The sequence below is a fragment of the Lampris incognitus genome, chromosome 3 (genome assembly GCF_029633865.1).
Source record: "Lampris incognitus isolate fLamInc1 chromosome 3, fLamInc1.hap2, whole genome shotgun sequence".
Lineage (NCBI taxonomy): Eukaryota > Metazoa > Chordata > Actinopteri > Lampriformes > Lampridae > Lampris > Lampris incognitus.
This window is the reverse complement of record NC_079213.1, coordinates 102,305,665-102,321,688: the sequence shown is the minus strand read 5'-3', so window position 1 is coordinate 102,321,688 and position 16,024 is coordinate 102,305,665. Positions and strand designations below refer to the sequence as shown.

Sequence of the window (16,024 nt, the reverse complement as noted above, 5' to 3'; positions counted from 1 at the left end):
CGCTATTTCATATTTTCTTGTTATCACAAATTTGTCATAGGCGCGCTATTTACACCAGTGATATCGATTCGTGTGCACATACATCTCTATGGCACATGGTTGAGTAGCGCTGGTTTGTATGATCCTCCCGCTTCACTGTCCGCCATATTGCTTTGGCGCACATTCCCCTGGCTGATCATTTCCATGGAAACGACAAAGGCGCAAAAAAATAATGGGATGGTTTCGATCATTTAGTAACTATAAGCTACATACTCCGTATTTACATCTATTTAGTATGCATACACTGAGCCTTTCCAAACCCCTGATATCCATCCATCCATCCATCCATCCGTTATCCAAACCGCTTATCCTGCTCTCAGGGTCGAGGGGATGCTGGAGCCTATCCCAGCAGTCATTGGGCGGCAGGCAGGGAGACACTCTAGACAGGCCGCCAGGCCATCACACAGGGCCCACACACACACAGGGCCCACACACACACACAGGGCCCACACACACACACACACACACACACACACACACACACACACACACACACACACACATCATACCTCGGTACAATTTAGTAATGCCGATTCACCTGACCTTCATGTCTTTGGACTGTTCTCTTGGCATGTTCTCCCCGTGTCTACATGGGTTTCCTCCAGGTGCTCCCGTTTCCTCCCACAGTCCAAAGACCCTTGATATGTTTCTTTTTTTTAGCTATGACTAAATCAGAATTTTACATATAGTACCTCTAAGGACTCCAACAATGGCAGTATCATTACTAGACTCAGATATACCCACCATATACATATCGTATCCACCGTAGTCCCCTCCAGACTCTACACCAAGCTTGGGGACTTAGGACTCAACCCCAGCCTATGCAGCTGGATCCTGAACTTCCTGTTGAGCCGACGCCAGGTGGTAAGGATGGGCTCCAACACCTCTGCACCTCTGACCCTAAACACAGGAGCCCCCCAGGGTTGCATCCTGAGTCCCCTCCTCTACTCCCTGTACACCCATGACTGCATGGCCACACATAGCGCCAACTTGGTGATAAAGTTTGCTGACAACACGACGGTGAAGGGTCACCAACGATGACGAGATGGCACACAGGTGAGAGGTCAACGGTCTAACAAAGTGGTGCCAGGAGAATAATGTCTCTCTCAATGTTGACAAAATCAAGGAGCTGATTTTGGACTACAGGAAGAGAGGGGGGAGGCTGGACCCCATCACCGTCAACAGGACTGCTGTGGAGAGGGTCAAGAGCTTCAAATTCCTCGGTGGTCACATTACCGAGGACCTCACCTGAGATGAATACACCAGCCATGTGGTGAAAAAGACACAGCAACGCCTCTTTCACCTCAGGTGACTGAAGAAGTTCAGCATGGGGCCCAGGATTCTACGGGCCTTCTACAGAGGCACAACCGAGAGCATCCTGACTGGATGCATCACCGCCTGGCATGGGAACTGCACTGCCCACAACTGCAAAACGCTGCAGAGGGTTGTGTGGATGGCCCAGGACATCAGTGGATGTGAGTTTCCCTCCATCCAGGACATATACAATGGATGCTGTGTCAGCACAAAGCCCATAGGATTATCAAAGACCCCAGCCACCCCAACTATGGACTGTTCCAGCTGCTACCGTCAGGCAATTGGTACCGCAGCCTCAAAGCCCGGACCAGTAGGCTCCAGAACAGCTTTTTCCACCAAGCAACCGGGCTTTTGAACAAAGAACATTAAAGACACTAAGCCTGGTGCCGGACTGATTGGTACTGACCTATGGTCTTCAGCGGATTTCCATGCAAACACACCCACACAGATGTAGCTTGGCTTACACAAACACACAAATAGACAAACAACTACATACACATATGCTCCTTTATTAAGGCTGGGCCTACACACACACACACACACAGCACCCTACATACACCCCACACTATTTATTATTATTATTACTGCTTTTTTGTTCTGAAACACAAGAATTTTACTCTCTTGTACTTGCATAATGAGACGCAACAAATAAAGAATCTTGAAACTTGAATATAAAACATTGGCTGACTGCCACTCTTGTGTTTATTTGTTTGAATTCTTCTTAGTATTGATGAAACACTTGTTTGTTGGAGGTCGTGGGTCACCAGAGGCCCCCCCCCCACAGGAATGACAGGACTTGATATGTGAGCACTGAAATTATTTGAATTAACAGAGAGGCTAAACTAAACATAAAGGCTAATCTAAACATAAATTCCTTCATATGCCATTTATGTGCAAATTCTCCTAAGCGTGTGCCCTGACACATCTGGAGGTGCAAAACGTCCCCAATGCAATTGATCCCTGTTTTCCCGTGCCGTAACAATAACCATAATTTTCTATTACCACTAAAGGTATTCTGTCAATACTTGGCGGCAGACGAGCTCAGCTTTAATTCTGAGCCTCGGTGTTGGGCAACTGCTCCTTTTTAATCCTTCCCGCTTTTGCTCCTTTTTATACCATCCTCTTCATTTATGCCAATTTCCTCATCTTAGTTTTATTCATCATTTCTTTTATTATCCAATATCTTGACAGTTGGCTGCCTGGGTCTATTTGATAGGCTATTTGGTCAATACTTACAGTTGGTTTATGTTTTAATTTGAGGTGACGGTGCTGGGTGATGGTGCCTCGTCTGCGCATTACTCAGACAGGACATCATACCTGGATTCTCGCCTAAAGTCTGTTTGCTGGTGTCCTTGTTGCTATCTACACCAAATTTACCTAAGCAAATTAACGTTACTAAGTGCAAATGCTTTATTGTATTTGCTATTAGTATGTCTAACTGGATGGCCCTGAAGCTGCTGGGTTTGCACCTGCTGGTGGAAGATTCAAACGTGTCTGGCAGCGTGCACGGCTCAAAATCCACGGTTAGCACCACCTCCTCCACAAAACCCCTTCCACATCCAGTGCACAGCTCTAGTGGTCCGAGAGGACGTCTGGGAGAGACGCTGTCATGGCCTTCACCTCAGCTCAGGTACACAACTTTATTATAACCTACGCAGCTGAAAAGTCCCTGAAAGACAAAGTCAGCGTCATGTTATTTGGAGTCTAGATGATCAAATGCGTTGAATATCTGAGGCCTCCTTGTTACTGGTAAGGTCAATGGCCACGGAGACAAACTGTCTGTAGATGAGCCAGTGGTCACATCTGATAACAACAAATATCTGTTTTTGAATATTAAACCTTTGCTTGATATTTATTTTGTAAAAGACCAATGGCAAGTTCTGCACACACTGTTTAAATACCAATTTTATTTCAATAATAATTTATCATTTTTAAATCCCAGTTAAATGTGGCTTATCAAATACGGATTACTCTTGTGATTAGCACACTAAAAATGAAATATTGGATTTACTTAAAAATGTAATGTCAAGTAGTTCCACCTCAGTGTGTTAAGGCACTTCCAATTCCTTGAGTAAATATTATTAAATCAAATATCAAGAAGTTACTAAACACGGTGGCATGAAACCACTTGATATAACATTTTTAAGTAAATTCAACGTTTTTTTGAGTGCTGTGATAGTGATGAAAAATAATTAGAAATCCTGTTTAATAATTTTTCTTGACCATTGAAAACGTGTTATTTTCAAACAAGTTCAGCTCATATCAGGTTGAACCCACAGCACTCATTTAAGACACTGACATAAAGTCATTATGCAATTACTGAATATACAGCTGCAGTACAAAGACGGGGGGAGGTGAGAATGAGAATGTGAATATGTGCCAAGTGTATTCAGATGTGTGTTCAACTATGTGTGTTCAGCTATGTGTGTCAATTCTCTTGTGTAATGTTTCAAATTAAGAATCGGTTATGCAAAGCAGATTTCAGAGGAATCTCACAGTAAAGATTGTTGTATCATATCCTACCGTATTGTATCAAATCATATCACATTGTATAATATTATATCATGTCATATCATATATCTTATCATATCACATCACATCATATCACATCATATCATATATCATATATCATATATCGTATTGTACAATATCATATCATATCATATCATATTGTCACCTTCTTAAAATAATGGCCTAAGTCATATTTTCAAGTTTTTCAAAAAACCTAATAAACTGAAACAAATATAGAATATATGATATTTCTTAATCATTTCACACAAAAAAAGTTATTTTAAGAAGGTGACGATATGATATCATATCATAACCACACTTATATCGTATCATATTGTATCCAATCTTATCACATTGTTTTGTATTGTATCTTATTATACTATATCTGATCTTATCATGTTGCATCGTATTGTATCGCATCATATCTTGCCATATCATATCTTATATATTGTTTTGTATTGCAGCTTCCATATCATATCGTATCTTATTGTTTTGTATTGGATCTTATCATATATCAAATCGTATTGTATCATAATTCCAAATCCCCGTCTGTTTTGTTGAACTTGTATCCGTTTAATTTTGTCAAACTGCAAAAACTGCCTGTTTACAGAATGTGGAGTTTGTGCGGACGGGCTATGGGAAGAACGCGGTGAAGGTTCTGTACATCAAGCGGCAAGGAGCTCAGCACTACATCATCGAGCTGAAGGCCGATGTGGAGCTGACGCTCAAATCACGTAAAGACTACCTGACGGGGGACAACTCCGACATCATCCCCACCGACACCATCAAGAACACCGTCCACGCCCTGGCCAAACTCAAGGGGGTAGGCATGGATCCATACAGTAAAGATTTAAAGCTGCAATCCACAATATATGAGCACTCTAATGCCCCTTTTCCACTACATGGTACCGGCTCAACTCGACTTGACTTGCTTCGTGTCGTTTTCCATTACCGTAACAGTACCTCCTCAGTGTACCCGCTCCAGTTTTTTTGGAACCTCGACAAAGGTACCAAAAAAGTGGTAACAGTTACCAAAATGCCGGTACTTTTCAGTAATGGAAAACGAAAAAAGGGCGAGTTGAGTCGAGTTGAGCCAGGACCATGTAGTGGAGAAGGGGCATAAATCCCAGAGAGACCTTCAGAATGAATGAGAGTCAGCAGGGCTGTTGTGTCAGAAACAACCAGAAAACCTGCTGGAACCTGAGTTTTACTTATTGATGTACTGCTATCTGTTGGTAACGGTCTTCTGCCAGCTTATTCCATCATATCTGCTTGTTAGACACCACAACTTCACTTCTTCTTCTTCATTTGGCTGCTATGATGAAGATGTAAAACACTATGCACTCTGGCATTTTTCTTGGTAAAGTCCTACCAGACACCAACCATCCCAGATAGCGTCCGAATGTGGGCCACTTCAGGCAATGATGCGGCACTGATGGCCTTCTTCTAGCCCTGACAAAATGCATGTGAGCCTGAAGTGGCCCACATGTATAATAGCAAATATGGCCCAAATATGCCAAATCAAATGTGGGCCTTTTTTGGTAAAGATGCCGTGCTCTCGGTAACATGTAATCTGGATGTGACCCTGAAGTGGCCCGTGTGGTAAATGGTGAATATGGCCCAAATATCACAAAACAGATATGGGCCACCTTTGGCAAATATGTGGCAATGGCTTGGTTCTGGCCCAGATCTAGCAAACAGGAGCGGACCGCCCAAGTGCCATCATGCGGTATGTGGGTATGCAGGTGAAAGCTTGTTGACAGTTCTGTGCATGTCGCTGACATTTATCCATGGTAAATCTTGCAGGCATCGCCAAAAATGTCGCACACGCCAGCAAACAGGAAAGTGGTATGACCGCTGCAGTAGAAACCGGAAGTCAGTGGACTACAGTTATGCACAGAGCCGATACATTTGAAAGAGGATAACCGAATTATAATGGAGAATGTGTTGAGGAAATGTGCACAAGTGCATGAAATGAAAAGTGTTTCTGGTTCTGATTGTGTTTTATTCTGGCTGATGTGTGTGTCACGTTAGGTGAAGAGCATTGAAGAGTTCTCTCTGGACATCTGCCGCCATTTCCTCACCTCCTTCAACCACGTGCTGACAGCCAAGGTCCACATGGAAGAGGCCCCGTGGAGGAGGCTGGAGAAGGTATGAGAAGCAAAATAATGGTTGATAGCTTGAAAAAAAAATTTTTTTTTTCAAAAGTAAACTGGATTTGATTCTGGTCCTTCTGTGTGGAGTTTGCATGTTTCCCACTGTTTTATTGCGAGTTCTCTAAAGTGTTCATTCATAAGGGTGAATAGTGTGTGTGTGTGTGTGTGTGTGTGAGAGAGAGAGAGAGAGAGAGAGAGAGAGAGAGAGAGAGAGAGAGAGAGAGAGAGAGAGAGAGAGAGAGAGAGAGAGAGAGAGAGAGAGAGAGAGAGAGAGAGAGAGAGAGAGAGAGCTCTGCTGGTCCATTATGCATGACTGTGTGAGTCTGTTGTATTCAAATTGCTTTGACAAGGTTATGGAGTGTGCAGGTCAGCTTGTGTTTGCATATTGTATGTGCTTCCTGTGATGTGCAATGCATGCTGGGATAGACTCACTGCAACCCTGAATTGGATTAAGTAGGTATCGAAAATGAATAAATGAATGCATGACTGAATGAATGAGTGAAAAGAAAAATGTAAAGGCGATTTATCTTATCTGGACTTAAAAGAGATCCTAGGCGTCCGGGTAGCGTAGCGGTCTACTCCGTTGCCTACCAACACGGGGATCGCCGGATCGAATCGCTGTGTTACCTCCGCCTTGGTCGGGCGTCCCTACAGACACAATTGGCCGTGTCTCCGGGTCGGAAGCCGGATGTGGGTATGTGTCCTGGTCGCTGCACTAGCGCCTCCTCTGGTCGGTTGGGGGGGCGCCTGTTTGGGGGGGACTGGACTGGAGGGAATAGCTGATCCTCCCACACGCTACGTCCCTCTGGTGAAACTCCTCACTGTCAGGTGAAAAGAAGCGGCTGGTGACTCCACGTGTATCGGAGGAGACACGTGGTAGTCTGCAGCCCTCCCCGGATCGGCAGAGGGGGCGGAGCAGCGACCAGGGCGGCTCGGAAGAGTGGGGTAATTGGCTGGATACAATTGGGGAGAAAAAGGCGGGGAAATTACACAAAAAAAATCTAAAGGAAAAAAAAAAGGAGATCCTATATTTGAAAAGGTTCCCAATCACATCTGGTCTGCTTGGCTTTTGAGGATCCATGTGATAGTCTTTATTGTTATGGCGACTAAAGATGCTCGAGTCTTTTTAATGTTTTCTCCTAAGAATGGCGTGCAGCATGTCCATGCATTCATCTACAGCCCAGAGGCTTGGCGTTTCTGCGACGTCGAACAAAACCTCAATGGTGAGCAGCGACAAACAAGTCAATGTTGAAGTCTATAAGGGTTCATAACAACCACAGATCATCTGCAGGCCTCATCCCTAATGGTCATAAGGGTGGTGATGGTGGTGGTGGGATAAATTCATTACTCAATAGCGTTTGTGTAGCATTTCCCTTGAATCACCGTGATGAAGCACCGTGATGAAGCACCGTGATGAAGCACAGTGATGAATCACCGTGATGAAGCACAGTGATGAAGCACAGTGATGAATCACCGTGATGAAGCACCGTGATGAAACACCGTGATGAATCACCGTGATGAAGCACCGTGATGAAGCACCGTGATGAAGCACAGTGATGAAGCACAGTGATGAATCACCGTGATGAAGCACAGTGATGAAGCACAGTGATGAAGCACCGTGATGAAGCACAGTGAGCAGATGCTGTGAGGTGGTTTGGTGTAATGAGTTCTACATCCCTGACAGTCTGAATTTGAATTGTTTGAATGTTTTGTTTAAAGTAGCATATCTATGAAATTAATAAATAATGTATAATAATAAAATAATAATAATGATAAAATAAATTAATAAATGCATTTTGGTGTAAACCGGGGGAATTCTGTGATCTTCCCACGCGCCACGTCCCCCTGGCGAAACTCCGGTGACTCCACATGTATGGGAGGAGGCATGTGGTAGTCTGCAGCCCTCCCCGGATCGGCAGGGAGGGCTGCAAGGGGCAAATTAAAAAAAAACAGTCAGAAATAAGGTAAACGTCAGAGTGATTCTGGTTCTGACGTTTCTTTTCTGCCAAACCTGAAAAGGTGTCCCGGTGGTCCATAGCGGGATTAAGGACATGAAGGTGCTGAAGACGACCCAGTCTGGTTTTGAAGGTTTCCTCCGTGATCGTTTCACCACCTTGTCAGATGCCAAAGACCGGTTCTTCTGCACCTCCCTGTACGCCAGGTGGCGCTACAACAAGATTCAGTACACCAACTTTGACGCTGCATGGTAATTCCACATTTAACAGGCTATGAAACGGGAAAACTGCCTCAGTGAGTTGATAAAAGACACCAGGGCCATGACTGTCCTTGAGGACTCTGCAAAGCCGCATATAAACCGAATAGCAAATGTTCGGAACCATTTCAAAGATAAGACCAAACAGAATGAAGAGAAGAGACATTATAGGAATATGGAAGAAGGATGAACAGTTCCTCACAAATTCCTGAATTAGGAATGAGTTCAGGTCCAGGAAAACACCCAAATCAGTTAACCACAAATCTCCAGGCATGTCAACAAATGTCTGAAATCCTGGGGAAAAGTCAAGATTATGTTCATCTAACACAGTTTTGGCGCTAAAGCTAAATACCCTGAACTGGAGTCAGTGGATCGTGGAGAGCGGACAGAGGAATGAATGCTCGCTAAACTTGGTTTAGTTAAAACGGATTTTCTCAAGCGCAGAAATCAGTGAAAATGTCTGATGAAAAACGAGTAAAGGAGAGTGTTGTCTGTCCGAGACTAACTGACTTGATTTATTCATTCAGTCAAACTTTATATCAGACTCACGGCCCAGAAAAAAGACAGAGAAGATATTACAAAGGCACCATAAAAGACCAATGTTTAGGAAAGAAGAAATATGTGTTAATGTCCTACAAAAAGACAACCGTACCGATGCCTCCATAGCTGAGATTGGTAGTGTGTAGTACGAAACCTTATGTTTGGTAAAACTACGATGATCTCATTTACCGAGGCATTAAGCTGGCAAATAAACTTATACATAAAATTTCTTAAAACAGTTTGGAAAGTACTGACTCCTGCAGCCACAAACGTTTCACTTGCACTAAACCATCTAGGGCCCTGTGATGGCCCGGCGGCCTGTCCAGGGTGTCTCCCCGCCTGCCAACCAATGACTGCTGGGATAGGCTCCAGCATCCCCGCGACCCTGAGAGCAGGATAAGCGGTGGGGATAATGGATGGATTGATGGATAAAACCATCTAGGTCTCTTAAGTAGTAGTCTCATGGCATCATTATGAACTACTTGAAGTTTCGGTAAGCTTGCTTTTTTGTAGTTTGACCACAAGTGGGCAGTATAGAGTGGAGAGCAATATACTGAACAGAGACAGCTTCACACTAATTGAACACATACTAAACTTGCGTGAGTTTGCTTGTGCATACATCATGCAGCATTGCCTATGAATATCTTCATCATCTGTAATTTGTTCAGTAATATAATGTCCAAGATATTTTACCTTATTACATACCCCAAGATTATTATCAGACAATTAGAAGTCAGGACACTTTAGACATTTGTCCTCTTTGGTTCCACAGCTCAAGACAACACTCTTACTAGCATTGTATTTGATATCATGTTCCACACTGTACACAGAACACATAGTAAGGAGCTGCTGGAGACCAGCGCCACATGGACTAAGGACCACAAGATCATCTGCACAGAGAATTACCAGTCATACACCCAGTGTTACAGGCTTTCAATTGCTTGGACAAATCATCAATACATAGATTAAAGACAACTGGGGACAAAATCCCCCCTTGTCTGACACCATTGCTAACCCCAAATGGGGCTGAAACGCCATTACCCCATTTTACTTGCTTAGTCTGGTGGGGATACCAGTAAGCCAGAATTCTCACACTGTATTTAGGCGCCCCTCTTTGACTCAATTTAACAAACAGCGTTCTATAATTAACACGGTCAAAAGCATGAACAAAACACATAAGAACCAATGAGTTTTGACCTCTATATTTGTTCACAAATTCCTTTAAGGCACATAACATTTGAGTCAAGTCAAATCAAGTCAAGTCAATTTTATGTTTATGTAGTGCCAAATTACAACAGAACTTATCTCAGGGCATGTTTCATAAAGAAGTTTGTTTGCCCAAGTGGTGTTGCTGTACCAAGCTGTAATGTAGTATTTACTCCATTTATAGACTAAACCAGCTGATTTTACGAGTTCGCCCAGGACTCTGAAGAACGGTGCTAATTAGAACAAGCAGGTTGTATACAGAAGTCAGTGCCATGTTTAGCTTTAAAGCCAACCGAACTGGTTATCTGTGGAGTTGATAAACTCATGCACTCTATCCAGCAGGATTCTTTCTAGGACTTTTGACAGTATGCTGGCTAGAGTTATAGGCCTGTAGTTATCTACGCTGCATACTTTACCAGCTTTGTCCTTAATGGCTGGCACTAACAGAACAGACAACATTGAGTCTGGTATACAAGCCATGGACCATAAAGCCAGTATAACAAATAGCAAGGAGAGGAGCTATCCTCAGACTGGCATATTTAAGGTGCTCAGCAGAAATATGATCTAAACCACTTGCTTTGTTATCAGACAGCTTGTTTATAGCTTGGTACACCTCATGTGACATGATCACCATTGAATCATCACTCTCAATATTGCCCACCTTATACAGATCACTTTGGACACAGTTGAATAAGGTGCTATAATGCTGTCGCCATAACTCAGCAATGTTGTCTGTACTGGAGATACCATCAACAGCACATAGTAGAGATGTTTTACAGTTGTTGAAAACTCTCATTTCTTACCAAAAATTGGCAAGATTATTTCCTAGCAGCTTCTTAGCCATGGAATCTGCCCTCATGGCTTCCTCATTTTTAAAAATGAATCGTATGGCATACTTATATCTTGCATTAGTGAACTTTATGTCTGCACTTGTCTGTGCTATGCACTTTATGCGTCTTATTCTTATGCTTGTAGTAGGGCCTACTGCCTTCATTCAGAGCACGTGTTATGCATGAAGTAAAGATCTCTGCTATGCTTCATACATACATCTTTACAATTAACATTACTACACATAATTGCATCACTAAGTGGATGAATTTACTCGAGGATTTGTCTGTATGAGCATAATAGGCTAAGATGTACTCCTTTGTGAGGGCTGACCAGTCAAGTTTTTCTGTGTTGACACTATTTCCATCCCTATTAAGTACAGGCAGATGTTCAACATTTATTGACATATCAAAAGGTATATGATCAGTCGTTACTGCCCCATACAGAATGCTCATACGCTCCAATGACGTGTGTGCATCAGCTGTACTAATACAATGGTCCAGCCACGACGTAGCGTTGCCAGGCCTCACAAGCTTCTTATTCCGTAGATTAGCCACACTCCCTGGTATCCTGCCTCTGAGTATTCCCACGCCAACGTCAGTTGTAGACTCCCCAGCCCCAAGACAGTTATCATTGAAGGAGTTTAGTTTTTCCAAGTCTTGTTTTGCTAAAACTGTCTCTTGCATACATAGTATGTCACAGTTCCCCAAAAGGTTTTCAACAACTATGTGGCGAGCTTTCTGGCCCAGACGCAGGCCACGACAGTTGTATGACAAAACCCGAATGGTCATTTAGCAGATTTCGCTGGCCCCTTCAAGTATTTGCAAACTTTAACCACTTGACTGATTCTTCTCACTGGACTTTAAACAAACTCCAATGGGGAAATGGCTTCAGCCATAAAAAATCACAATATATCTCCTTAGATATTGACATAACTTGAAATGTTCAGTGGGTGTCCGGGTGGCGTAGTGGTCTATTCCATTGCCTACCAACACGGGGCTCAGAGGTTCGATTCCCCGTGTTACCGCCGGCTTGGTCAGGCGTCCCTACAGACACAGTTGGCCATGTCTGCGGGTGGGAAGCCAGATGTGGGTATGTGTCCTGGTCGCTGCACTAGCGCCTCCTCTGGTCGGGAGGGGGAACTGTTCAGGGGGGAGGGGGAACTGGGGGGAATAGTGTGATCCTCCCATGCTCTACGTCCCCCTGGTGAAACTCCTCACTGTCAGGTGAAAAGAAGCGGCTGGCAACTCCACGTGTATCGGAGGAGGCATAGTCTGCAGCCCTCCCCGGATCGGCAGAGGGGGTGGAGCAGCGACCGGGATGGCTCGGAAGAGTGGGGTAATTGGCCGGATACAATTGGGGAGAAAAAGGGGGGAAAATGTTCAATGAAATAGAAATAGTCACAAAGTACACTTTATATTAAGTTAAAAATACCCGTTCTTTCCTTTTGCCAATATGGTTTCCTTGCTACATCATTAGTAGTCTTACTACACATTTATTCATTGTGGAAATGCGCAGCTGTAGCTAACGCTACCTCCTGCTCTCCAGTATGGACATCTGCGGATGGTCGGGCTGTACTGTCAACTGCAAAAGGTTGCTCCAAATAAAATCATATTTTGCTGTTACTCAAATCATATTCTCAATACAGATATACTAAATGAAGGTGTGTGTCACTGTACTGTGAGCTTCCTGTTTTCAAATGCAGATATATCATAGTTTTTCAAGGCTAAGATGACTGCCCCTTTGGGCTGTGTTGAAGCCCAGCGTAGAGATTCAGTAAAGTGGTTAACATTTCTTGATACTGGATCCATCAGTGTTGCATTTTTCTGTATGATAATAAATGATGTCTGAAAATGTTTTTATCCCAAATAGCAAAACTGCTGTGGCCCGGACCCATCCCACACGACACTTGCATTCAGCCCACATACCGCGTGGAATGATGGCACTTGGGTGGTCCACTCCTGTTTGCTAGATCTGGGCCAGAACCAAGCCATAGCAATGCTGCATGTGCCAAATATTGCCAAAGGTGGCCTGCATTTGTTTTGTGATATTTGGGCCATATTCACCATTTACCACACGGGCCACTTCAGGGTCACATACAGATTACATGTTGCCGAGAGCACCGCATCTTTGTCAAAAAACGCCCACATTTGATTTGGCATATTTGGGCCATATTCGCTATTATACATGTGGGCCACTTCAGGCTCACATCCATTCTGTCAGGGCCAGAAGAAGGCCATCAGTGCCGCATCACTGCCTGAAATGGCCCACATCCGGATGCTGTCTGGGTGAATTATGGGTTCAAAAAAAGGAAAACCATCCTTTAAGTTGCTTCTTGATGCATCTAGGGATTGACTCACACATCAACTCCTTTCACAGGAAATGTGTCAAAGAGACGATAATCGATAAATTTGCCGGACCATACCACTGTGGAGAGTACTCACCATCTGTGCAGAAAACCCTCTACGACACACAGGTTTTGATCTTGGACAGAGTTCCTGAGGTAAACCAGATAAAAAAAACAAAAATGAAAAACCAACATACACACCAACACCTGAAACCATTTTGAAGGAAGTTAGATATATTTTTCTTACACTGTAAAAAGGACAACAACAACAAAAAAGGAAGGGGCGTCCGGGTGGCATGGCGGTCTATTCCGTTGCCTACCACCATGGGGATCGCTGGTTCGAATCCCCGTGTTACCTTCGGCTTAGTCGGGCGTCCCAACAGACACAATCGACTCTGCATAACTGTACTCCACTGACTTCCGGTTTCTACTGCAGCGGTCATTCTAGTTTCCTGTTTGTTGGCGTGTGCTGTTGACAATGGCATATTCGCGATGCCTGCAAGATTTACTATGGATAAATGTCAGCAACATGCACAGAACTGTCGAGAAACTTTCACCTGCACCTACCAGCAAACTCGTGAAAAGTTTCAAGTTGTACATATCAAGTTACGTCCACAATTATGAGAGTGAGCGGACGGACAGATGGATGGAATTGTGGACGTAACTTGCAACAATTCTGTTAGCAAAATCTTGAGATGAGCATTACGAGACTTGACATAAGATAAAAACCCTTCCCAAGCTTTTTTTGCAGTGCACTACTTGTCTTGCACATAGAAACCCTTCTTCTCCCACATCTTTAAATTTCAACCATAAATCATAATCTTTATAAAAAAAACAAGCATAGACTGAGATTTTACTGTTTCTTAGGTGGAGGAGGTAGAGATTGTCATGCCGAACCAACATTACTTCACCATAGACATGACCAAAATGGGCCTAACCAACAAGGATGAAGTAAGCAAAAACCAACAATTCTCATCATGCACATACACTTACAACCTTTGCTAGTTATACTTGCTATCTTTTCACTTTCTAATCATTTTTATTATATCAAGCAAAGCATGTTGTGACACTTTCAAAAATTTGTTATGAAAGTGGAAAATAAGAAGAAGAAAAAAAAGAAAAGCAGAGGACTTGTGTAACTGGAGTAGAAATCCGAAAAAGAATGGTTTAGAACATACAGAGAGAAAAAAAATTAAATCTTGAAGTCAACAAATTCTTCTTTTAATAAAGTTAATATCATGCATTCTAGCGGCGCTAGAATTTTTTTTTTAGACTCCAGAGTGAGTTTTACAACTTCTTCCCTGTACAGCTAATGGTGATTGTAATTAGTGGCTTGTTGGTGGTGGTAAGCTGTAAAAGCCCTGAGACTTAACAGTAAAGTTATGCACACTGACGAAGGTTTAGGCCCAAACATCTGTGCCAATTTTATACTCCCTTGTACGGCTGTAATGTATGGTATTAAAGAGTAACTAAACCGCGGCATGGTGGTGCAGTGGTTAGCGTGGTCGCCTCACAGCAAGAAAGTTCTGGGTTCGAGCCCCGGGCTAGTCCAACCTTGGGGGTTGTCCCGGGTCATCCTCTGTGTGGAGTTTGTGTGTTCTCCCTGTGTCTGTGTGGGTTTCCTCTGGGTGCTCCAGTTTCCTCCCACAGTCCAAAGACATGGAGGTCAGGTGAATCGGCCGTACTACTAAATTGCCCCTAGGTATGAATGTGTGAATGAGTGTGTATGTCAGCCCTGTGTGATGGCCTGGTGGCCTGTCCAGGGTGTCTCCCCACCTGCCGCCCAATGACTGCTGGGGTAGGCTCCAGCATCCCCGCGACCCTGAGAACAGGATAAGCGGTTCAGATATTGGATGGATTGATAAACACTAGACCATTTTAATGAGTCTGCTGATGTCTACAGGTTAAAAACCATGTGAAGGTTAAAAAACATAGCAGGCTGTCATGAGACTCTGTGATGTTAGCATAGCAGGATAAACACTGCTGCAGATAATAACATTAATAATGGCTGTTTGATTTATCAGCATTGACAGTAGTATTGACAAATGTTACTGTTGTCTGTCTGTCAATGCTGATAAATCAAACGGATCCATTATCAGCAGCAGTGTTTATCCTGCTATGCTAACATCATGGAGTCCCATGACAGCCTGCTTATGTTTTTAACCTTCACATGGTTTTTAACCTGTAGATGCCAGGAAAATTGTCCAGTGTTTAGTTACTCTTTAAATTTATTAAAAGAAGAATTTGTTGACTTCAAGATTTGAATTCTTTTCTGGAAAGTGCTGCACAAAGTAAAGTTTTTATTGTCATTATTATTTTACTAAGTTGATCAGTTATGGTAAAATTCTGATATTCACACATTTCCTTTGTCTTTTAGGTTCTTCTCCCTCTAGATAACCCGTCAGGGAACATCACGGGGACCGTGTGCAGGAAACAGCTAGCCAGACTGTAAAGACAACTGCAGGAAAACCCCACAGAAACATTTAGACAGAACAATGTTATGTTAACCCTGCTTATACAACAGGAGGCAGAGCTGTAGAGATTACTCAGAAATCGCCTATGAACCTGCTGTAAGCTATTTAACAACCGGACAGCTGAGGCCTGACCATTTTCTTTATAAAGAACATAATTTGTAGGGTTATGAGTCTTTCATTATTTCTGTTGGCAGCATTTAAGCAATCTTTTTATGGCAAACCATGGATTCAGGTATGAGCCAAGCCTTTGTCCATATGAATTAAATGTACAATAAACCATGACTGGTGATTTATGCAGGGCATCTCCCTGTTCATATCCCCAATGCATTCTGGGATAGACTCACACCTTCAATGACCCGCATTTGGATTAAGCAGGTATAGACAATGACTGAAAAAA

General features: G+C 43.2%; 1 protein-coding gene across 1 annotated transcript; it reads left to right on the top strand.

Moving 5' to 3' along the window:
• Positions 1 to 2,847: 2,847 nt before the first annotated feature.
• On the top strand, positions 2,848 to 15,935 carry uox (urate oxidase). The gene is made up of 8 exons (XM_056276428.1): positions 2,848 to 2,983; positions 4,475 to 4,687; positions 5,899 to 6,015; positions 7,165 to 7,243; positions 8,040 to 8,226; positions 13,186 to 13,309; positions 14,021 to 14,104; positions 15,531 to 15,935. Exons 1-8 carry the CDS (start codon positions 2,963 to 2,965, stop codon positions 15,603 to 15,605), a joined length of 900 nt encoding a protein of 299 aa, XP_056132403.1. The 5' UTR covers positions 2,848 to 2,962; the 3' UTR covers positions 15,606 to 15,935.
• The last annotated feature ends 89 nt before the right edge of the window (positions 15,936 to 16,024 follow it).